This window comes from Acomys russatus, chromosome 6 (genome assembly GCF_903995435.1).
Source record: "Acomys russatus chromosome 6, mAcoRus1.1, whole genome shotgun sequence".
NCBI classification, from domain to species: Eukaryota; Metazoa; Chordata; class Mammalia; order Rodentia; family Muridae; genus Acomys; species Acomys russatus.
Genome location: NC_067142.1, coordinates 65662157 through 65686770, shown reverse-complemented (window position 1 = coordinate 65686770; position 24614 = coordinate 65662157). Strand labels below are relative to the sequence as shown.

General features: G+C 44.0%; 1 protein-coding gene across 1 annotated transcript; it reads right to left on the bottom strand.

Annotated features, from left to right (window-relative positions):
• Positions 1 to 441: 441 nt before the first annotated feature.
• Ccdc190 (coiled-coil domain containing 190) lies at positions 442 to 5821 on the bottom strand. Its single transcript, XM_051147806.1, has 3 exons — positions 5422 to 5821; positions 1513 to 1636; positions 442 to 1205 (listed from the first exon to the last, which is right to left on the bottom strand). The coding sequence occupies exons 1-3, from the start codon at positions 5615 to 5617 to the stop codon at positions 647 to 649; spliced, it is 879 nt and encodes a 292-aa protein (XP_051003763.1). The 5' UTR covers positions 5618 to 5821; the 3' UTR covers positions 442 to 646.
• Positions 5822 to 24614: the final 18793 nt, after the last annotated feature.

Genomic DNA, 24614 nt, shown 5'->3' with positions numbered 1-24614 from the left:
GGCTGAATCTGACATAAATTTCATAGTGTGATGGGAAGTTTTAAGATATTTTGATTAGAGAGAAGTTGAAAGGTTGTGGATTAGTTTCTTTCACTAGGATCCCAAACCATTTGGTATTATGGTTGAAACGGGGGAAAGAGCAAATCCTCTGGACCTTTGGAGGACAGTGCGGGAGATGGAGAAGGGAAGAAGACAGGGAGGAGCTTCAAAAAAGAGAACACAGCTGTGGCCAGAACAGGTTTTATTTGGAGACCATGTCACTGTACATAATTTCAGTTGGGTGCCCACGCACCCCTACCGCCCCCCCCCCCCCAACCTCTGCTGCCACATTCCCAAAAGGGAAAACAAGGAGAACAGCTATGGCATTTGGCCAGCAGGTGGCACTGTACAGCATCTAGCACAGGCTCTCAATTCAAAATATTTTCATATTTTCCCTTGCTTCCTTTTCATAATAACATTGCTTATTAAGATAAAGACCACATAAAAGGGTAAGGGGCCCTAATGATGCAAAAGGACATTGCACTTCTGTTTATTTATGTGCGTTGCTTCTGCAGCCATTTGAGGGTCACATTTCCATAGTGACCACTGTACATGTTATGGTCAGGCTACATTACACAGGCAGAGAAGAAGGACCTTGGCACCATTTTCACGGATTTTCCCCCACTCTGGGTAGTGAGGAATCACTGTGTCCAAATATCTCCCGGATGCTAAGCATCCTCTCAGACTCAGGGGGCACCCTGTGGCGGAGATAGTGGGCATTTTTGGCCTTTGTAAACAACTCTAGGAAGGTTGACTTTGTGCATTCACCTTTGAAGCTTCCTGGATATTCAGCGGTACTCTGGAGACTTTGTGCCCCAGCATCCCCGTGCGGCTTTCGACTGGCATTTTTTGATCCAGTCTCATCAGCAGATGCTGACCGGCTCTCACCACCTGGGCTGGACACATGGCGGCTATCTTCTGTCTTGTTGGTGGGAACCTCTTGGTCATGGCACGGGACAGAGACATCCCTGGGGTCCATGCCTTTAAGTGGATTTTCAGACTCTCTCTCTCTTCCTTGTGAGTTCCCTTCCTTGCAGCAGCTGCTTCTGTCATGTTGAGATTCCATGTGCTCTTGGCCTCTCAAGGCATCTTTGAGGGCAGTGTCAGGTAAAGAGGTCACCTGAATCTTAGTTTTAACTTCTTGGATAATATTGGTTTTCAGTGCTCTGTGGTGGTGGTGGGGGGGGAGGGGGAGGGATAGAGGAGGGGGAGGGGTGAAGAGGAAGAAATAAATGTCTTTGAAAAATGAAGAGGCTCCTATTTAGACCTTTCCAGTTCTTAGACTCTGGTTCCCTTCACTGTGGTTTCAGGTGAGGTGGTAAAGTGGGGGAGGAGGGGCTGCGGGGAAAGGGTCAGAATGTGTCTGTCTAGGAAGGAAAAGGTAGAATCTTCTCTGACCAGGGGGATGTTTTCAAGGGATTGGTTGGGAAGTGGGATTCAGTGTCATCCCCAAATGCTCAGTCATTTTCTTACCTAGTTTTAGGCTCTGGGACTATGTGCCTCTGTCCTGTTTGTGGCGAGAATGTGACAACGTCTTTTGATCTCTTCTGAATTCCATTCCCCACATAAGACGAGAACTTTTTCTTGATGATATTTGCTATGAAATAATTAACAAACAATAGGCTGGAAGGATGGCTCTTCTGTTTACAGTGCTGGATGCTCAGTCATGTGGACCAGAGTTTGGAGCCTAGCACCCACATGCATGGCTCACAAACTCCTTTAACCCCAGCTCTATAGGATCTGACACCATCTTCTGGTCTCTGTCAGCACTTGCACCCACATGTGCTCTTATTCTCACTAGGACAGACACACAGACATGCACACAGACATGCACACAGACTTACACACAGATGCATGTGCACATAAATAGAACAAGGCTTAGAGATGAGTTAATGTGAACTGAGTTATGTAGAATTTCATTTGCTGGGTTCTTAAGTCTTTATCGCTTGACACTGTGACATTATTTGGAGATAGGCTCTTGGTAGAGATGGTCAAATTAAAATGAAGTCATTACAGTGGATCCTGACCATTGTGGTGGCGTCGTTTATGACAGCAGCAGTTTGAGCAGACATGCAGAAAGGGCAGAGTGAAGGGGCCTGTCGTCTACACACCAAAGAGAAAGCCTATGTCTGATTCACACCAGAGGAGCCCAACCCTGCTCCCATGCCCACTTTGACTCCTAGTATTCCGAGGCTGATACAGTGAAGTCTGTGGTTTGAGCTGGGACGTGTTTGGTATTTTGCTGTGGGGCTCTTGAGAATCAGTATAATAGGAGAGACAGATGGAAGCTGGGATCTGGGCTTTCAGAGAGAGCTGGTACATGAAGATCCTGGCTCCCCACCACACATTACGCTCCTCTGACACAGTGGGTGAAAACAGCAGAGCTCCTGCAGTTCCCACTGTTTGCCTTGAACATGTTAGAGAGGATTTAGACAGCACGATCAGATGTTGCAACTGCCCCAGGCCTGGTGGGCTTTGTGTGAATGTTTTACTTGGCAGGCACAAGTGTTTAAAAAAGAAAACAACTGGGTGTGAACATTATATCTGTTTACCTGAGCTGTGTGCCTCTCTTCTACCTGTGGTAAGGGTTTGTAACTGCCAGCGGCTGTGATTCAGTGAACTTTCCGTGTTGCCAGCGGATGTTCCGGTCTCTCTGAAGAGAACGCCTGGCCGTACTAGTTTTCAAGGCATTTAAGACTGAGTCACTTGGAGTAGACACTCCTACATTGGTGTGGGCTTTAATAGGAATCATTTAAAGTTACAGTGCTTAAAGCTGGGGTGCTGTTCAGTGTTAGATTCCTGGCTAAACATGCACAGGGCCCCGGATTTAATACCCAGCACTAGGCCAACTGCCCCTCCCCCTCCCCACTCCACTCCACCCAAAGCCCAGAATAAGAACCAAACATATATCAAACCACCATCACCAAACAAAGGCCAGCCCCCCCTCCCAACAAGCACCCAGTTGTGGTTAGACTGTAGAAGGCAGCAGGGAATAAGGGTACAGGAAGGACCATGCAAGAGGCATGGATGCCACATAAAACTCATCTGGCCACTCCTTTGAGTCCTTTGCTTTATTGTCTCCTTGGGGCTATTTTGAAGTGGTTTTCCATGATTTTACCCATTTCTGATAAGCTAAAGGATTTGAGCTAGTTCTCCAGGCAGCTCACACTTCTGCCGCTGAGAAAGCAGAGCCAACAGGATCAGACACGAACAGACCTTTTCTCTGTGGTACCATCTTTCCCTGCTGTCATCACCATAATGGTGTGGTATTTTACCCACCTACGTATCCAGGTTAGCCTGGACATTTGATGGGCTACCCTGAGCCAGGCAATATGCTCTTGTTCCCTATATGCTCAGACATAAAATTAGTCATGGACCCTGATGATTGTACTTTCCCAGTGTCTCCAAAGGCTGGTCTCCCCCATGTTCTTCTCCCTATAATGCTCTAGTTTCAACCTGTCACATCAAGGCTTGCATTTGGCCTTCTATCAGGTCTCCTCTGGCTATGGCCCAAGCTCTTATTTTCTCATAAGCACTGTAGTCAGAGCACTCTCTTTCCAATGTGACGATGGAATCTCTGGCACCCAGACCCCGCAGGGCGGGGCCTACCCTTGTGAAGCTATGCCTGGAGATGCCGCGTGGTTAGCGTGGGTTCCCAAACTTCACGTGCACTTCAGCACTGCTGACCTATCTGTGGCAGCTGTTCTCATTCCTATCCCTCTGCACATTCTCTTCCACTCTGCAGGAATGGTCCCCTGCTACACATCTCTCGGCTGTTCCCCCTTTCCTGCATCACCTCGATCCTCTGCTCCTAGGTCCTGCTCACACAACACCTCTGTTGGGGAAACTCTTGTCAGAACCTTTTAACAGGGACAGGAGGCTCCCCGTGCCCCTCACTTGCTTTATCAGAAACTCCATTTTTTGCGTTTAGAATTCGGTTATAGTTTTATAAAAGCAGAGGCTATTTCTTTTTATGGCAGTCATAGAAATGGTCCACTATCTGCCAGCGTCTCAAAGTGCAGAGACTGTTTTTCCTCAATCTCCCATCCCAATGTTGGAGTAGCCTGACTCATAGGCCGGCGTGGTGTTGCACATTTGTCATGCCAGAGTTGAGATAGAGGCAGGGAGATCCTGACACTGAGGCCACCTTGGGCTCTAAAGTGAGACTCTATCTCAAAAACAAGCCACAAATCAAAAGCAATAAAAACACAACAGCCAATCAACTCATCAGTCAAACAAAAGCAAGTGACCCAGAGTAACCCATCCTAGCATCAGTGAAAAGAATACTGAGTTTCAAGCTTAATTATCTCTACCTACTGACCGCCCCCCCGCCCCCAGATTCAATGTACTCGAAACAATCCACCAATGGGCAGTTACATTAAACACATCATTGAAAATTGTTGCCAAATACAGTGTCAGGAGGACACACGTCTTTGCTCCTCCTTCTCTGATTTGACTGTCAAATGTGAGACACAGAACTGAGAGACCTTCACCTCTGATGTCTCCCTTTTGCTCCCGACCCTGGCTTAAGTCACGAGGAATGTCCTGAAAAGCTGAGTTTATCAACTCTGAATTCTGAAGTAATACAGAAATCTAATGATTTAAAGAAAAGAAGAGGAACACTGGTTCCTGCAAACCACAGGACCAGAAAGGGTTTCCAACAAGACAGCAGGAGAAGGTTTCATTTTGAAATGACTTTGCATTGCTTATTTGAGTAATTAAAGCTGTCAAACCCTAAACAAATGCGCTGTGCTTAGGTGTGCGCCAAATTCCCACTGAAGTCTCGAGCGTTATTTTACGAGATGGGTGTAGTTACCCCTCTTCCTCATCAGAGGAAACTGAGGTCAAAGCCCAGAGAAAGATTTTCTGTTTTGACTTTCCTTTCATAAAATAGGTGAGGGCGATGGCTTACATTTCAGCTATTTGATAAATGACCACCAGATGCTAAAGAGAAAGATGGCTACGAAAAAAATGGTCAAACCAAATTAGCTCTGATAGGAGGAAGATGACACAGTGTGGAGAATCAAACAAGAAAGCAGGAAGCTAAGGCCTGGACAGAGCAGGGGTGGGGTGGGGTGCAGGGGAGCGAATTGGAAAAATGACAATGCTTGAAGCCCCAGGAAGACTGGGAACCAGGCAGCAGGAGGAGCTGTGGAGTTTGGGGACAGGATGGAGGACCAGGAGGGTTGGACCTGCTTAAATCCACAGGGAGACTGAGGCTCTTGTCCGCTGGTCACCAGGACTCCACAGGACCCTGGCATGAGGTAAAGCCTTCAATTCCTTCAGTGAGGCAGTGGCTGCTCTATCCCCCTCCCCGTGAGGGGCAGATTGCTCCTTAGGACCAGAAGTCGGGGCCCATTGCTCCTTAGAATGTAGCCTCACCTTGCTGCAGCCTCTGCAGTTCCTTCTGAAGTTGCCTCTCCTCCCTGGCCAGTGACTTCACGTGATAGAGGCAGATGATGTCCAGCCTCTGTAGCCTAAGGCTGAGTCTGGCTTCAGCTTGCTTGGCAGTCTTTCTCTCCAAGTCGAACTGCTTATACAGCGGTCCCCTCACCATGTTCCTGTCCATCCTCTTCATGGGTTGGAGATGGTAAAGCAAGTGTCTTCCAGGGACCACAGACAGCCTGAAAGGGCAAAGCCAAGATGCTGGCTCTGGTAATTGGTTACTGACTAGTTCAAAAACTAATTTTATTAAGCCCCAAACTGCTTCGTCAGATGAAGTCTGAGGATTGAAACTCACACTTCTACCTCCTTCACTCCGATAACACTCCCAGGAAGGGACTGTCCTCCTCTCCACTTTGCTTTGATAAGTTAAGTTGAAGACCTAGCATGGGTCCTGGCCAGTACTCACCTCAGGGCTATAGCACAGGGGGTGTGCAGGGTAGCTATCAGTTACTCTCTCTATGGCTTTGGTGGTAATAATTCAGGAGAAGATTAGCATTAAAGAAGGGGGATGTGGCCAGACACGGGCAGCTCTAATTTAAGAGGAGCCTATTTTAAGTCAGCTTGATTTAGACTGTAAAGTACAGACTAAAGCTTCACTGAAGAGCAAAGCGGGGAACACTTACCTGCAAGCCTAGGTTCTCACCATGAAAACCCCTGTTTCTTTGGCTGCAGCGCGGGCTAGGTCTGCTTTACTGGACTTGTTTTCTTCATTAAACTTGTGAGCCTGTATAAAGGGGGGGGGGCTTCAGGGAGGGCTGCTGGGGGAATGTTGGCTACACTTGGAAGCTTTGTACTTTCCTCCTGTGTCCCTGGCCAGGAATGCCATTGGTACCAGTCTCTCTTGAAGAGGCTACATCTCTAAAGTGTGCTTTGAGACTGAAGGAAGCTTGCCAACTTCCAGCCCTCCCCAGAGAGGCCTGCAGTGTTCCTGGGCCGTGTCCATGGGAGCCAAGAAGGAAAGCAAAGAGTCCCTTGCTGTAAGCGTTTTCTTCCTTTCCACCTCTCTCCCCTCCCATCTCTTCTACCTCCCACTTTAGCCATTCTTCTGATTTCCCACCCTCTTTCCTGCTTCTTGGAAACCAAAAGAAAGCCCCATCTTCCCATTTATGCCTCTGCACATTTTGCACAGAAGGGCATTCAATTTTCATAGTCTACATTATTACACTTCCTGCTGAGTGTTTCCAGGCTTCTAGACTTGTTTACTACATTTCAGAGTTTATTTAGATTTTCAAAATATTGGATATAACATTAGATGAAGTGATTTTTTAAAAATCAATGTTTGTCTTCATGTTTGGATACCTGCAGCAGAGAGTAGAGCTGAACTATTGGGTAGAGAAGAAGACACTGGGCCAGGCTATGACTGTTTCCTTAGGGACCCATCTAAAAATAAAAGGCTCATAGTCCACAGTCTAAAGACAGCTGCCAACACTGAGGCCCAGTAATCCCCTTGGAGCTTATGAAAGGCAGCTAAGCAGCCCCTATTATCTACAACCACCACCCAGGCAAACAAACTATTATAAAGAGATTACTGGGGAGATGAGAGAGAGAGGGCGAGTCATTAATCTCTAAGTAGGAAATGACGCCTCCCCAGAGTTTTCCCATGGTGCAACTTCTTCATCTGTAGAATTTAAACAAATAGGGTGCAGGCTCCAAGACAATTACTACCGAAAGTGGGGTGCCACATAAGGGGAGACTGGCACCCCACTCCCCGTCTGGAGACCTGGCAATGGGAATAGCAGCAGGATAGCCGTCACTGCATAACCTTGTTTCTCTAGAGCTGATGACATTGTGGTGTTTGTTACACAGTCCGTGTGTCATCTTGAGAAAGTGCTGGTGGGGAGAAGCTTGCAGAGCTAAGCACATGGAGAGCTCTAAATATGACAGGCTCCATGGTCCTCTGGTCCCCTCAGAGTGCCTTGTAGGCACTGACTTCATTATGAGGGCGCAGAGACCGTGGAGTTGCTGTCTGTGGGAGGAGAAATGCTTCAACAGCAGGGACGCGGAAGCATGAGCAGGGCCTGAGGGGAATCTCCTGAAGGTGATCTTCCTCCAGAAAACCACACATCTTAAAACAGAGGTGACCAGGAGGTGACAGAACGGGATGGGACAAAGAAAGAGCTGTAAACTGTCCACATAGCGAATGCAGCAGCGATGCTAGAAACAAGCCCGGCGAGTTTGATTCTTCTCCTATTTCCTTAGATCATGCTGGCTAGGATCAGAAAGACAAGAGGACGGAAGCATGAAAAAAGAACATGTTGGGGCTGGAGAGACGGCTCAGTCATGTGGTTGCTGTACAAACATGCGGACATGAGTTTGGATCCCCAGGACCCGTGTGCGAAGTCTGGGCGTGGTCCTGTATGCCTGTGACTCCACCGGTGTAAGAGGAAGGACTGGGTAGATTTCTGGAGCTCACTGGGCAGCTAGCTTAGCTGAATTAATGAAATCTAGGTTCTGTGAGAAAGTCTGTCTCCGATAATAAGGTGAAAAGATACTGAGGAAGGCACCACATGCTTATTTTTGGCCTTTACACACATGTACATGAACACGCACACGCAGGCGCACACGCATGCTCTCACACGTTCTCCGCTCTACAATGGGAGGAGAGGAATGAAGGGACATCATTGCTTTCTGCTCTCTTCTCCACATCCCTAGAGTGCAGGCAGGACAGCTCTGGCTTGCATATGAGATCGGCTTTTTACAGCGGACCGAGGGTTCCTATACCCACATCTCATCAAGGGGGAAGAAAGAAAAGAGAATCAGTGAAGACGGTGACTGCAGGGTCCATGCCCCTACTACCACCCATAGGGGGAAAAGCACTTTAACTTAGAACACTGGTTACAAAAGTGGAAAAATATATCATGTAGAATATTTTAAGGTATCTTCTCGTCTCATGATAATCTATGGAAGCAATCATCATCACGATTTTAGCAGGCGCTATTTCTTTTTATCCTGGTAAATGTTGAAAAGCGAACTGTAAAATCCAAATGGTAATGTAAAGGGCTTGTGATGGGCAGCATAGTTTTAAAACGGGAGAAAAAGGGAAGAAAGAAAAAAATCATTGTGTGATTTTTTTTCAGATCTACTCTAAAGCTACAACAAGTTCATAGTGTGTAAGCACGAAAATAAAGACTCAAAACCACAAAAGAGGAAAGAGATTTTAGAAAAGACCAGCACGGCTAGTCAGTTTGCTCTTGAAAGAAACATCAACAACACAATTCAGTGAGGGAAGGGTGTGTTTCCACAGAGTGTCCTGGAAGAGTTTGGTGCCCGTGTGGAAGAATTAATTCTCAATCCTTATGCCATGCCAGATGAAAAAGTTAACTGGGAGAGGGATTTTATATCTTAATTTAAGGGCTAAGACTACAAAATTTCTAGGAAAAAAATGTCTTTGTCAACATAGGTTCGATCGACAAAGAGATGCCAGATGACAAAAACAAAAAAGTTAATGAATTATATTCAATGATATTAATCCTCTTTTTCTTCAGAGCACACTGGCAGAGAAGAGAAAAGGTAAGCTATAGTTCTGAAGAATGTTCCAGCAGCTTGTTTATTTTACAAAGAGCCCATGTGCATACCACTCAAATAGTGCAGGATGAGAGCAACAGGCTTGTTTAAAAACGGACAAAGGACTTGTACAGGCGATCTAAAGAAATGTGCAAATGGAAATGAGAAAACGACTATGTATCTTCAGTGGAATTGGTTGTTGGGAATCCCATATAAAACCCACAGTGAGGTACCCCATGTCTTCTACCGGCCCAGTGCAAACTACAACTGGTTTGCAAACGGAGGCGCTGACAAGAATATAGGTCAACTGAAATGTTCGTAGATTAATTACTTAAATATACGTTATATAATCATTTCGGAAATCAGTGTGGTAATTTCTTGTAAAATGTAACATATAGACAGGACTTGGGGATTCTATTTCTAGAGATTTAACCAAGAGGAAGTTAACCGCACCAAAAGGCCTGCACAGGCCTGCTTCATGGCAGCTTCATCATAGCAGCCCTCAACTGGAAATGGGCTGAATGAATGAGCAAATAAATAAGTTGAGAAGCAAATTGTGGCTTGTTCACGTAACAGGACACTGCTTAGTAATAAAGAAAATGTGATGTGCGAACCTCATGAGTGGATCCCACAGACACCAAGCTGATGAAAGGAGTTAGATACCAAAGGGAAACTGGCTCCAAATATTTGAAATACTATAACAGACACAGTCAGTCAATCCATAGCAACAGAGATCATCTCGATGGCTTCCTGGATGGTGAGGAGAGATCTGAAATATTGTAGCTGGCACAATTCATCTTCAGCAAAAGGGATCAGTTCAGTGGCTTCCAGGACAGAGCTGCAGTTGAAGACTGATTACAGGAAAGGGAAGAAGGAGATTCCGGGGAGAGAGAGAGGTTGACTATGTCTTACATACATTTGTCAAAGCCAACAACCTGTATGCCTAAAATCTGGATCTTAATGTATATAAATCAATCTTAGTAAAGCTGATTTAAAAAAAAAAACCAACATAACTGCAGAAAAGATTCAGGGAGCTTTAGCTCGCACAGGAAGGATTGCTGCTTCTGGAAACCAGAAAGCCAACTAAATGTATGAAACAGCCATTTTTATACAAGGGGAAATAGACAATACAAGTGTGAGTTCTGTGAGATAAGAAACAGCACAGGAGAACAACTAGAAAAGAGTCCGGCTGGCTCTGAGCTGGATGCAGAATGGAGGTTCAGCGGGCTGTGGTGGCGGCTAGCATTGACAGAAGAGATGAGCAGAACTAAACGCATGGACAGAGGCACACAGATCTCACACACATACACACACACACACACATACACACACACACACAGGCATCTGTGCGCCCACCCACACAAACACTAACAAAGAAAAAAACTATGTAGTTAAAGGGACGTAGCTCAGTGATAGAGCGCTTCTGTAGTGTATGGAAGATCTTTAGATCAGTTCCCAGTATTCAAGAGACTCAGGCATCATTATGGAAAACCACCCCAGGTTGGCCACTTTCAGACGGCCCTAACATAAACGAAGAAGATCAAGCATCCACCATGTTTTCCCCCATAGACTGTATTTTCGAGCTAAAGAGTTGATGAGGGAAAGATCTTTGAACCTGTAGTTCACAGATGCAGAAGAACTCACATAAGTGGGAAACCTACAGAGGGTAATGGGTCTAGGCAACAGCTCCAGCCCAGACCTTAGGTGAAAGGTTCAGGGGAAGATTCATAACGCCGAATCAGCTGACACCACTTGAACCCACTGGTTAACTGTGTCGCTAAGTGAAGGGTTGAGAGATGTATTTGCTCAAAGCACTCTGTTTTTTGTTTTGTTTTGTTTTGTTTTGTTTTGTTTTAGACAGAGTCTCTCTGTGTTAGCCTTGACTGTCCTGCACTCGCTTTGTAGACCAGGCTGGCCTTGAACTCACAGTGATCTGCCTGCCTCTGCTTCCCCAGTGCTGGGATTAAAGGCGTGCGCCACCACACCCAGCTACTCAAAGCACTCTTACACTGAATTTATTCCCACCTTGGGTTCTGACTGCTCCTCAGAGACTTAAGAAATTAATAAACAGTGTGAGAAGGCCTATTATAATAAATAGATCATTCCAGAAATCTACCTGATTTTGTTGACAAATCAATAGCTAGATATTAAAAGCTTAAAAAATGATACAGAAGCAGCTTATACTAACAATTAAAGCAGATTCCCATAAACCAATCGTGAAGAGCACCTTTGGGACGACTGCAAAATTTGAACAGAAAATGCATATAAAAAAGAAAGTGCTCTTGTTAACTGTACTTGGTGTGATAATAGTGTGTGGTTTGCTCTGTGCAAGCTGCTATGACAAAATATAAACTGGAGAGTTTATGAACAAAAGGTGTTCTCTCTCTCTCTCTCTCTCTCTCTCTCTCTCTCTCTCTCACATCCCCTCTCCCTGTGTGGGTGTGTCTATGTGTGTGTGCGTGTGCATGCATGCATGTGCATACTTGTCCTGTGGAGACCTGGAAACTTAAAGTTTAAGGTGCTGGCAGATTTAAAGTTCTGGTTTCTAGAGGGACATATAGTGTGCCATATAGTGAGAAGAATAAAAAAAAAAAAAAAAAAAAAAAGCCTTGGGGCCTTTCTCCTACAGGCACTTATCTCATTCATGATGTCACCTGTGTCATGATGTAATTAACTTTTGAAGGCTTCACCTTTTAATATTGATACATTGGTGACAAAAGAACTGTGAGGGTATATATTTCAATCTCACAGCATGACCGTCATGCCAATATGGTCCTTCACAGCTGGATATACCCATGAAATGACATGACATTTTTATGTACTCCAAAATACTCCATTAAAAGATACTAAAACAAGCATATAAGTGACTTTGTGCACTGTAGAAGGAATATCTTGCATATTGTATGGATGCATTGCCTGTCAACTAGAAAAAACTATGGCCTATGGGATATAAGCAGGCAGAAAGGATTCTGGGATAGAGCTGGGTGCTGGAGATTCCTCCAGGATGCTGTGAAGAGGACAGACACATGGAACCTGAGCAGAGGCAACCAGCTATGTCACAGAACGTAGATTAGAAAAAATGGGTTATTGAAAGTTATGAGCTAGTCAGAGAAGAGCCTAGGTATATGGCCTAGCTATTTGTAAATATATTTTGTGTCTCATGAGTCATTATTCTGGGAGCTTGGGGTCAGGAGGAAAAACATGCACCCTACTAAAGTGCCTAGGAATGAACAACAGAAAAGTTGTAAAATATTGGTAATTATTGAAGCTGGAAGATGGGCACAAATGCCGTCTTCCTTCTAATTTTGAATATGTTTAAATTGCTTATATTTTAAAATGTTAAGACAGAGAGGCAAATATTAGTGTTCAAAGAGTTATAGCCTTTGAGCAGTTAAATCAATTTAAGTTGACTTTTCAGTAGCAATAATGTAGGTTGAGAAGCAGAATATGAATATTTGCAATGTTTTGAAAACAACAAAATCAACCCAAAACTCTAAGTCTCAACCTAAAATTCTACTCATGGAGTAACAAAGATCATTTCAGACAACACAACAACAGTGAGAGAGAGAGACAGGGAGAGAGAGAGAGAGAGAGAGAGAGAGAGAGAGAGAGAGAGAGAGAGAGAGAGAGAGAGAGAGAGAGAGAGAGAGAGAGAAGAAGAAGAAAAAGAAAAAGAAAATATCATGTCTTTACTAAATTAACCTTTCCAGAGATGTGTTTGAGGCAGAAAAAAAGTTTTTGGGTGTAAGGCTGGGGTACAGATGGCTGATGGGTAAGGAAGGCAGCATGTGTATTGACATGGGTAAATGAAGACTGGATCAATAAAGTTGACATTTGGGAAAACAGAATGTTCAATATGCAGCAACAAAGGACAGAGGTTTTACAAAGTAGACCAGGTAAGGTTTTTAGATTTTATTTTTACTTCCCAAAAGAAACCTAAGGACATTCTGTAACATTTTACTTTCACAAATCAAGGTTCATACTATTATTTCTTGGATGACAACCTGACAAGATTAAATACAAGAAAAACAGCTGAAGAAAGAGAATCAAAAAATACAAAGGAATGAATCTGAGGTGGAGAGACAGGGAAGGATGTAAAGATAGGATGGAAATTTAAAGTCATACATATCTGTAGTTATTCCTACAGATGACTAATTGTTTTGCTGAACAGTCAACAGTTGCCACTTTCAATTAAAAACACGAAACAATTTTATATATATATATATTATTACAAATATAAATTCAAATGGAAGTAGTGAGATCGTATGGGATTTTTTTTTTCAGATTAATGATGGCTTTGAAGTAATACAGAATATTTTGACATTGCTTCTTCCAAACATGAAAAGTGAAAGTTGAAATAATTGTAAGAAAAAAATGTACTTCCAGAATCATAATGGAAAAATATTAATTCGCCTATAGCAGTAATGACAAAAGAAGTTTAGAGTCTGGGAATTAGTGAGGGGAATTGGACATTTGAAGGTTAAACACACACTCACACGCATAATACACAACACACCCAGACACACATCTTTAAAGACAGGCTGCCCAAAGTGCTTGTATAGAGTTGTGGTAACATGGTCACATCTAGCTGCAAGGGAGTCTGAGCAACGATGTATGATTGTGTGTGTGTGTGTGTGTGTGTGTGTGTGTGTGTATACAACCATGTGTCTATTTAAATATGTGAAATTTCATTACTTTAGGGAAAGTGGGTGTTGTATTAGGAGACAACGAAAAATTTCAATATGTGTATGTAACAATTAGACATCTAAGATTCATTGTCTGCTCACCACTTTAATATGTAATAGACTCTGGTTAAATAAGTGGTGATTACCACAAATACTGTTAGAAACACAAAGGCAAAGTCTAAAAATTAAATCGCACTACTAACATAAGACGGCTATCCAAATGGTCAGACTATGCTAATTTTAACGATTATATTTGAAACGAAGCAAATGTGTATGTGCATAAATATTCTTGTAAAGAAAATTTAAAATAGCCTCATTTGGCACCAAGAAAATGACACATTTTTAGGAGATGACCTCTGTCTTATTTTCCCCCTGAAATATTTGTATCTCCTGAAGACTATGTGGACCCCAAAACACTTGGTCGTGGCACAGACTAGCTTATTTTCCTTTCTTGACTAGCCTGCCTAAGTTGGCTTTTTGTTCCTGTTAGAGGAAGGGAGTGTCTCTAGGAGACAGACAGGTGGCCTTGTTTTCCAAAGAGGATCGCCCATAGTCTTTTCTCTGTGTTGCGTTCACATGTCTGAAGCTCAGAACACATTTGACATTAATATCCACCGTAGTCCTTCAACAGCACCTATCAATGTACTACAATTAAAAAAAAAAACATCCAATACCTTCATCTATTTGCTCACCCATTCCACTGTTGTGACAACTCTTTTAAGGAAGATATTTATTTTTGTTCGTAGAGCAGAGTGCCTCATTCATGATAAGTGTTCAATAAATGTCTGCTGAATGAAGTATTAATTAGTAAAAAAAAAAAAAAAAAAAGCAACATAAACTCCATTGGAAACTTATGCCACAGACGTTCAATTTCTTATTAAATGCTAAAACAACAACACCAATACCTACTAGTGCTTCTGTAAACACAACTGGAAGATAAGCATTGTGTTAAAATAATGCTGACTATCCAATAAGTATTTCTTTGTTTTTTTTTTGTTTTTTTTTTTGTTTTGTTTTGTTTTGTTTTTTTTCGAGACAGGGTTTCTCTGTGTAGCCTTGGCCATCCTGGACTCACTTTGTAGACCAGGCTGGCCTCGAACTCACAGCGATCCGCCTGCCTCTACCTCCCGAGTGCTGGGATTAAAGGCGTGCGCCACCACGCCCGGCTCCCAATAAGTATTTCTAACTCAGGGAGGCACAGTTGATCGGATGCTCACAGACTTTGTGTCTCAGCTCACTCTGGCTGCAGTTTGGTTCGTTTCCTAACTTCCACACTCAATTTACTCATCCTGGATTCACAGGCCAGCTTCTTTCCTGGTGGCCTTACCGCCCAGGGACGCTGCTGCTGGGTTTGGGAAACCAGCTGCTTTCCCCTGAGAGGGTACAGCCAGGGGTCAGGGACCTTCTTTCTTTCTCGGAGTGCCTATGCCAGGAAAGCCACTGGGCAGGTCTCCTGTTTCTGGTAACAAATTTCAACCTGTAGTCACATAGTGATCAGATAACAGCAGTAACCATGCTGGTCGGAGACAAAGTACACACATTTGATAAACGGACAAACTCCTAATCTCTCCGAGGGTTAATGAGTAACTTTAGAGAATGTATCGTCGTATCGTCGCTATAGTGACACAGTCCCGTAATACCCACCTCTCCTCTTTCCCCTGATCTGAGTGCTGAGCAGAAACGGTATAAAATTTTGTGGCTGCTCTAACAAGTTATGCTAACTGGCTGCTTTGAAACAGCAGAAACCTTTTTTTTTTTTTTTTTTTTTTAAATCCCCAAAGTGGTGGAGGCAGAGGCTGAAACCCAGACGCGCCCCCTGTAGGCTTTCTAGAGAATTACGCCTGTCTCTTCCAGCTTCTAGAACAGAGGTCTTAACCTGTGGGTTCCCCGACCCCTGCGGTGGTTTGCATATCAGATACCCTGCATATCAGATTTACATTACGAAGCATAACCGTAGCAAAATTACTGTTATTAAGTAGGAATGAAATAATCTTATGCTTGCGGGCGGGGGTGGGGCAGCTCATCTCAACATGAAGGACTGTTTTAAAGGGGCACAGTGTATGGAAGGGTTGACAACCCCTGGTTTAGAGGTTGGCTTGTGGGAGCACAATTCTAAGTCTTACTTGGAACTTTTCATAGTCTGCTCCCTTCTTTGTCTGTTTGTCTATCTCCTCTTACTTGTAAAATCTCCAGCCGTGTTGCATTAATCACTGCCTTATCTGTTCATTCTTTTTTTTTTAATTTTATTTTTTTGGTATTTTAAAAATATATTTTATTAATTTATTCGTATTACATCTCAATTGTTATCCCATCCCTTGTATCCTCCCATTCCTCCCTCCCTCCCATTTTCCCCTTACTCCCCTCCCCTATGACTGTGACTGAAGGGGACCTCCTCCCCCTGTATATGCTCATAGGGTATCAAGTCTTTTCTTGGTAGCCAGCTATCCTTCCTCTGAGTGCCACTAAGCCTCCCCATCCAGGGGACATGGTCAAATATGGGGCACCAGAGTTCGTGTGAAAGTCAGACCCCACTCTCCACTCAACTGTGGAGACTGTCCTGTCCATTGGCTAGATCTAGGTAGGGGTTTGAAGTTTACTGCACGTATTGTCCTTGGCTGGTGCCATAGTTTGAACAGGAATCCTGGGCCCAGATCTGCCTATCATAATGTTCTTCTTGTAGGTTTCTAGGACCCTCTGGATCCTTCTATTTCCCCATTCTCCCATGCTTTTCTCACCTAGAGTCCCAATAGGATGTCCTCCCCTCTGTCTCACTTTCCTGGTAAGTGAAGGCTTTCATGGGACATGCCCCTTGGGCTAGTGTCCAGATATAAGTGAGTATATACCATTTGACTCTTTCTGCTTCTGGGTTAAACTCACACATCATGATCGGGAATTCCTTGTTTTTAATGGCTGAGTAGTATTCCATAGTGTAAATGTACCACAGTTTCTTTATTCATTCTTTTACTGAGGGACATTTAGGCTGTTTCCATGATCTGGCTATTATGACTAAGGCTGCTATGAACATGGTTGAGCAAATTTTCTTGTTGTGTGCTGGAGCATCTTCTGGGTATATTCCAAGGAGTGGAATAGCTGGTTCTTGAGGAAGCCCTATTCCCAGTTTTCTGAGATAGCACCAGATAGATTTCCAAAGTGGCTGTACTAGTTTGCATTCCCACCAGCAATGAAGGAGTGTTCCTCTCCATCAGAATAGCTAAGATAAAAAATTCAAGCCATACCTGTTCATTCTTTAAAAAAATTATTTTAAAATATGTGTATGTCTGTATGTGGGTATGTGTACATGTGTGCAGGTGCCCAGAGGATGTTGCGTTCCCTGGAGCTGGAGTTCCAGGTGGTTGTGAGAGCCATCTTTCCATCCCTAACTGTTGGTGCTCAAGCCTCAGAGGCAAGGACGGATTCCATTCATCCTCTGGGACATCCACTTAAGAATTGTCTCCGCCTGGATCAAGAAGCTTCCGCACACAGGCCTTGAGCATTGCTCTGCACTAGCGAGGCAGTGCTGAGGAAGATGCCAACTTTTGCTGTGAGGTAGGGAAGATCAGCCCACCAGTGGTGGCGCTCGCCTTTTATTCCAGAGGAGGCAGAGGCAGGTGCACCTCTGTGAGTTCTAGAGCCCCCACTCCCCCGCCCCCAACCAGGTAGTGAAGATCGAACAGAGGGGACACAGCAGGTGGAACGATGAAGAAATCCTGAGTTTTATCTTTCAAAGCTTCTGTGAATAAGGAATGTGGTCAAAACGGGGTTCGTGTTAAAAAAAAAAAATGATAACCAGAGAGAAATGTCTTGACGCTAAGTGCTGTTTATTCTGGAAGTAGTGCCGTTTGGTAATTAAAGCCAAGAAATAAAATGGACTTTATAACAATGAGGTCAGGGGTGTTGGTTTACATGTAGAATTTCAGACATTCTAAGGAAGAATTCTATTCATCCCCATGGGCCTTGGAAGGTGAGCTAAGAGGAAAAGTGCATTGAAGTTGAAGTGCCTGCTGTTCGTTGCCTCTCTCTGTCGTAATATACTCCTGCACGGTTGCTGTTTCAGTACTGAGCCTAAAGCCACCATGGACCCCATTTCTCCATCCTTAGGTCCAAAATTGCCCGGAGCTTCAGCATAGTCCCTTAGCTGCGGAAAGCTCCGCTCTTCTTTGAAGAGTGGAGTTCAAGAGAGGGGGGCAGAAATGTCAAGAGAAGTATTATTTTAGGGAACGAAAGCGTCTACATTTTAAAGCCAGGCCCTTTAGGCTGCTTGTATCAAGGGTGTGTTTGCTGTAAGAAAGCTGCTGGGACGCAGCTTCCGTTCTGTCGTGCTCATCGACAGAGTTCGAAATCATAAATTCAGAGCTACTGAATTTTGAACTCGTATTGGAACTCAGGTGCATGAGCTACAGAAGAAACCAAACCCTCACATTATGGCTGGAATTTCGGTCGGATTCCTTAATTCCTGCCTCGTGAAAGTCTGTTGTAATTCCTAACTCTGGCACCTGGTGGCAGTCCGAAACCACTTACTCTGCTCAGCGGAGCGGAATTGGACCTTCGGAAACTCTTGGCTTAGGAGGAAGGATTAGAACGGCACCAGGGACCCTCTCTGGCCTAACAAAGTGGGCCTTTCCAGTTACCTTTACATTCATGATGTATTTCTTCTGAAAGCACCGAACACTGTTTCACAGAATTGGATTTTCATGCGTTAAGGCCACTTGTGTGGAAGACTAATTTGTCCATGTTAGATGTTACGAGAGGCTTTTTTTTTTTTTTTTTTTTTTTTTTTTTTTTTTTTTTCACTGCTGCTTGTTGGTTTTTGAGACAAGGACTTTGTAACCCCAGGCTGCCGTGGTGCTTGCTTCAATCCCGCCAACTGCTGGAGTATAAGCCTGTGCCATCACACTTGGCAAAACACAGAAATTATGTGTCGAGAATAGATTTTCTTGTGTCAGAGTAGAAAATAAAATAAAGACAATTCTTTGGTGTTATTTAAAATGAATTATATTTCTAGAGGGCCCTGTCTAAAAAGTCCGTGTCAATTCTTCCTTCCGAATTCCAGAAGTCATGTTGAGTGAAGCTCATAAAAGAAAATTGAGACATTAAAAAAAAAAAAAATACCCCAATGCAAAAGCAAAACAGACAAACAAAAGCAAAAAACTCAAAAGAACAAAACCGAAGAATCCTTGTGCCTACTGTTGTTGTAGTATTTACCTCAGCCCCCAAGAACCCTTGTGCCGACTGCATTTACCTCAGCCTGAGGCATTTAATGCGAAGACTTGTTTTTCACTATCATTTCTGTTATGGAAGCCTCACCTGCCTCTTTGTAAAGCTTGCTTTGCCCTCTGACTCTGAGGCTCATCCTCAGTGGAGGAAGGCATGTAAACAAGCGCTTAGCTACCCTTCCCTCCCTAGCATCTGTGGGGATGCTGTTTCCAGGGCACCATGTAGCCATCCTTTCTGTTTAGGTCTCCTGCCAGCACAGCTCCCTGGGTATGGTCCCCTGCCTCCCTCAGGGTGGTTGGCTGTGTCTATGCCCTTGGCTGTTTGCAGCTGGGATTCACCCCGCACCCCCTTGCATACCCACTTCACGTGACTGTGTTATTCCAACTTCTCGATTTAGGGAATGCCCCAGGTTTCTCCCCTTTTTTTTTTTTTTTTTTTTTTTTGGATGCAAGTCCACCTTCCCAAAGGCCTAGGTGAGCCAGTAGTCCCTTCTTTTGTGCTGCTGGCCTCTGTGCTGACAAGTGTCTCTTCTGCCTCTCAGGCTCTCACAAGGTTGTCTCGCCAACCCTTATTTCCCCAGTTAATTCGCTTTCTTTACTTAAAGTCCTCAGCATCTAGTTTAGCTTAGCAACTCTCCTTAACGAATCTTAGAGACAGACTTAGGAGCCAAGACAGCAAATGTGGGTACTTAAATCTGAAGAAACCATTTCACAATCCAAGCGAAGTCCTTAGCAACAAGCCCAGAGCGCAGTTACCACCCATTAAATGAAAGGCCTTATCAGTTGAGGTTTTCCGATCAATTTGACTTCACTTTAGTTTCAAACACTCGCCCTGCAATACTTGCTCTGTATGGAAGGTGGCAAGACTCAACAGTCTGAAACCTCGTTGCCCCAGCAGCTCAGAGATAAGGGACATCTAATTAATAACTGAGAAACAGTGCGCTCCTTTGCATTAGGAATCAAGGGCAGAGTTGTGACAGAGGCCGGAGAAGAGTCTGGATGGCCATCGAAGAGCAGCTTTGCGCATGGAGCAGTGAGGTGGGATTTCCATGAGTGTGTGACTTTCAACCGTTACCTGCCCCATTTTGACCATCTAAAGGAGGGGGAGGACACACGCGTGTGTGCACTCACAGACCAAGTGTCCCCCTCACCAATGGCCCAGACCAAGTACCCCGTGACAGAATGTCTCCTATCTTTATGTCTAAGGTCTGGTCTGCCTACAGATGTGCCTATTCCTAGTCCAAATGGCTTTTTACTTGGCAGTTCTAGATGTTCTCAAATATCTCACCCATTTCTATTTTAAATGAAGCCTCTTTGTCTACAGTGTTCCTGAGAAAATAACTCCCGAACTGTCTACGTGCAGGCACACACTCCTTACAGGTAGGCATCCAAAGATTAGAGAGAGAGCAGCGTGGGAGATGAAAGAGCCTGCTAGTCTCTTGCCAGAAGCCATGTGCTGCCTGGGACATATATCCCCGCCCCCCAGTCTCCTCCTCTTTGAAGCCCATGGGAGAAGTGTCTCCTGTCTCAAACCAGATGCTTCCCAAGTGTGTAATTGCAAAGCGTGAGACAGCTGGCTTGAGAGAGGCTGGTGTTTATAAGCAGACTCGGCTGCCTGTTATGATGGCTCTAATGGGCTCTCTGAGTCCAGATGGCCACCCCTTGGCCAGCACACATCTGGTGGAGAGTGCAGAGAAGCACGTAGCTGGCTGGAGTGCTGGAGACGTCCCTCTGGGGGACACGATGATGGAAGGGACTTAAGGGGCTGTTTACGCTACCCACACTCTTCAGGCATCTGGGACTCTTCTCTCCTGGCGCTCAGCTTCTCTGTCCCCATCCCCACCCCCACCCCCACAGCCCTGCCTCCCTAGATCCCAAAAGCACAGACACCAAAGCTCAAACCAGACACGCGGCTCCCTCTGTGTCTCTTCCTGTGATAGTGTAACCCAAGGCTATTCCTCTGCAGACGAGGAACCCAAGGCTATTCCTCTGCGGACTCCTCCCATGACTCTTTGCTGCACAGACCAGTGCAACTGCCACAGTCCTTTGCCCTAACCTCATTCCCAGGCTTGTATTTGCTTAGAATTTTCCATTCTGATGTTGCATAAAAATAAAAGTAGTATTCTTTTATTGAACTCAGAGAATCTAAACCGTAGGGCGGAATGTTCCTGATTGAAACATAGCACCGTGCATGGTTAGAAACAGGCAAGCTAGGATTGTTTTGAGACTGAGCCATCTGGAAGTTGACGTTTGATTGTGGAGATAGTTTTGGACTTGTAAACGCAGACAGGATGAATTAGAAGAAGGACTGAATGCTAGTGGGAAATCTATTGAATCATATCAGATACTTTACATTTTATTCCAAGTATCTATCACTCTAAAACAAATGATGAAAAATTAGTGGCATTTACTGCTATATATTTACTTGGTCGAATAAGGATGTTTTCAATAATATATGTGTCTCCATGAGTTTGTGTCTACATGTGTGTGCAGGTGCCCGTGCAGGTCAGAGGGTGTTGGATCCCCTGAAATTACAGGTGGTTGTGAGGCACATGATGTGGGTTCTGGGAAGTGAACCTAGGTCCTCTGGAAGAGCAGAAAGGGCTCTTAACCCACGAGCCATCTCTCCAGTTCTCAATGGAGATAGTTTTATTTTTAAGAAATAAGCAGCCAATGCATGGTAAATTATTGGCTGGTTCTGAGCCTGCATCATCCACAGACTTAGGAAGAACTGTAGATCAACCGAGGCCACAGTACTCGGATGTTGCTGCAGCAGCATTTCTACCAAAATCTTGTTGGTTTTTTTTGTTTGCTTGTTTGTTTGTTTGTTTTTTGGAAGGCGAGTGGCTAAACACTTAAATGGCTGCAAATACCAGATACAGAGAATTATTGGAAACTTGTCTGGGAGTCAGTTATTAACCCAGCTTGGTGCTTAAAAACAGGAGAGCCAGGCATGAGGGCGCATGCTTATCATCAGCGTTCAGGGGGTACAGGCAGGGGGATGGAAACTTCAAGGTCATCCTGGCTACCTATTGAGTTGGAGGCCAACCGGGCTTTTGTGAGATCCTTTCTCATAAAACAAAACAAAGATTGGGCCAGTCAATGGGATGGCCCATCTGGTAAAGACACCTGCCACAGAACATGGTTTGTTCTCTGGGACACCCACGGTGGAAGGAGAAAGGAACAACCCTCTCAAGTTGTCCCCAATATTCCCCACAAAAATAAATAAAAACCGTTTTTAAAAAAAAATGGCCTGGGGTATCTTTCATAGTTCTTGATTTCTACATTTAGCCTAGGAGCCATTAAATCAGAATGCCATGAAGTGGGCCCAGAAATTTTTATTTCTAGACAGTGTCTGTATGATACGTCTATGATATGGGGCCATGCTCTGAGGACCGTAGAACTCCTCTCCATAATGAAATGCCCCCATGACTGGAAATTTTCAGTTACCTGAGTAATGTAAATGCTCTTTAGCTTAAACTTGTACCTTATCCTCGGGCTTTCTTAATGTTGAATCTCTTTTGCATAAAAATGATGGTTTATTCTTCTTACCTTTATTGTATCTATGGGGCCAATAAATACACACACCTGTTCCTTAAAGGAGCACTGCACTCCAGAATTGAAGAATTAAGTTTCCCATAGAGGCCAGAGATCTGCCAGGCAGTGGCAAGCTAGGCTGGTGTTTGCAACTTCCAGTTTTTTGCTCCTTAGATGACAAGGACACATTAGTGTGGGAGAGAAAACAAAACAAAACAAAACAAAAAATAGGCTGATGTCGATGTTATTAACAATCTTGACATGTCTTTCTTGGGAGGGCTTATGGCCGGATTGTTCCTTGGCAGGAGACATTTTCTTTGTTCAAGAATCTGTTGAAGACATATACCCATTACCGTCCAAGGGTGATCCCTAGCAAACCATTCAGTGCCTGGCGCGTGTCGTGGGAAGGGCCCCACTTTATTTGGACCTTGCTCCTTCAGGCTTCTATTTTGGTATTACTCCCAAACAGGCTAGGTTAGATTAATGCTTTCGGTTCTTTAACCACAGTGCAGTGATAAGAATAACACAGCTTGGAATTAGTAGGTCTGTATGTTTTATCTTATGGGCCAGAGACTGTCTGGGAGCAAACAGCAGCATGGCCAGGCCAACTGTTCTGACCAGCGCAGTGGTCTCTGATGATCAGGCTTTGTGGAGATGGGGCCTGAGCTGTCAGTGTTTAACGTTGTCATAGCTGCAAGGAAACAGAGAGTAGAAAAGGAAGCCATAAGAGGTATGGCTGAGTTCTCTGTCCCTTGTCCCCCGGGGGATAGCTTTGACAGGCTTGTGTATATTCTTGTCCCTATCTAGCTAAGAAGTGTGGGTTTTCAGGGCTTACTGATACCAGGGGCTGCAGGAAGCTCCTGATGGGTAAGCAAAGGGACTCACTAGTTTGTTTGTTTTTTTTTTTCCTGAGATGCTTGAGGGTTTCGTGACCAAATGCACACAGAGTCTAGCTCTACTAGATGGATGGCTGACCTGACCCCTGCTATCTCAGGGGATAACACGTGGTCATTTCAACTGCAACTGTTGACCTCTCTCTGTGTCTGGCTCCACATTTAGTAATGCAACACAAAAGGAAACACATGCTGTGTCTTGCCTTTGGGGGTTTCTCAGTATCACCATATTCATTCCTCCCTGGATGTAAAATACATTTCAAAAACAATTCTTTTAAACTGATGGAAGAGATGCCTATTGGGGAAAGAGTTCACATTTATTAGGCTATGATTGTTATGAGAAAAAATTTTGGGGGAGGGCCTTTCCTGGTTTTCTATATGATACTGGAGAAATCTATGGCTCTTCTTGGAGTCATAATCTTAATAAGAAATGATTATTAAATCAAATTTTAATAATAAATGATTTTAAGAATGGAGTCAAATGGAAGCTCAAGGAGAATTTTGTTAACGTTAAAAAAAAAAAATTCAAGGCAAGCAAGCTTTGTGGAAGAGGCGAATAGGGAAGAGGAAGGAAAAAATGAATTAACCTGACATGGAGGTGTCAGGTGATGTGGGAAACTTTAGAGAAATTTAGAGGAGGAATAAGCCCAAAGTACCCAAACAAACAAATAAGTCTCACAAAACAAATTATAAACCAACCAACCAACAACAAAAAGGATACTTAAGTTCCCAGCACAGAAAAGAAATAAGAATAATTAATTATAATATTTAGCTCCCAGAAGGGAAATGGAAGGGTTTAGTTGAGTCATGGTGCTTTTAGGAAAGTACACGATTTCTTAGAAAGCTCTTCATCTGTCCTACCCTGTCGGGATGGCTGCTGGTCCACTGACATCTTTAGGTAGAGATTTCTTACAGTCAATAAGACTCTAAACCCATTTAAGGAGCACTGGGAAATCAAGGCGATAATATTTTGAGTCTTACTTGTTTTCCAGAACATGACGATGGGACTGACTGAGGCTGCCCACTAGGCATTAAGGTCAAAGAGATTACCCGGAGGTTGGCCTTAATTATGTTTAGTTTCTGCTTAGAAAATTATTCTGCTTCTTTAAAAATTTTTCCAAGGCTCTGTGGAGCTGATTGAATTAATAAGAATAGTAGCTTGATTTTCTTGGCATGCCCTTTATCAGAGCTGCCCCCAAGCAGTGTGTTCGCTAATGGTTTCCAGATGTAGATGAAAAAAGATTATCTGTGCTTCTCAGAGCTATTTGCCTTTGCTGTTAGTATCACAATGGGACCCT

What these genes read in the sequence shown, in the direction of transcription:
- Ccdc190 (XM_051147806.1), bottom strand. Translation starts at nt 5,617, where the DNA reads ATGAAGAGGATGGACAGGAACATGGTGAGGGGACCGCTGTATAAGCAG. An exon ending in ACTGCAGAGGCTGCAGCAAG is followed by an intron (nt 1,637 to 5,421) that starts GTGAGGCTACAT and finishes ATTATTTCATAG; the next exon opens with CAAATATCATCAAGAAAAAG. An exon ending in GTCCCAGAGCCTAAAACTAG is followed by an intron (nt 1,206 to 1,512) that starts GTAAGAAAATGA and finishes CCACCACCACAG; the next exon opens with AGCACTGAAAACCAATATTA.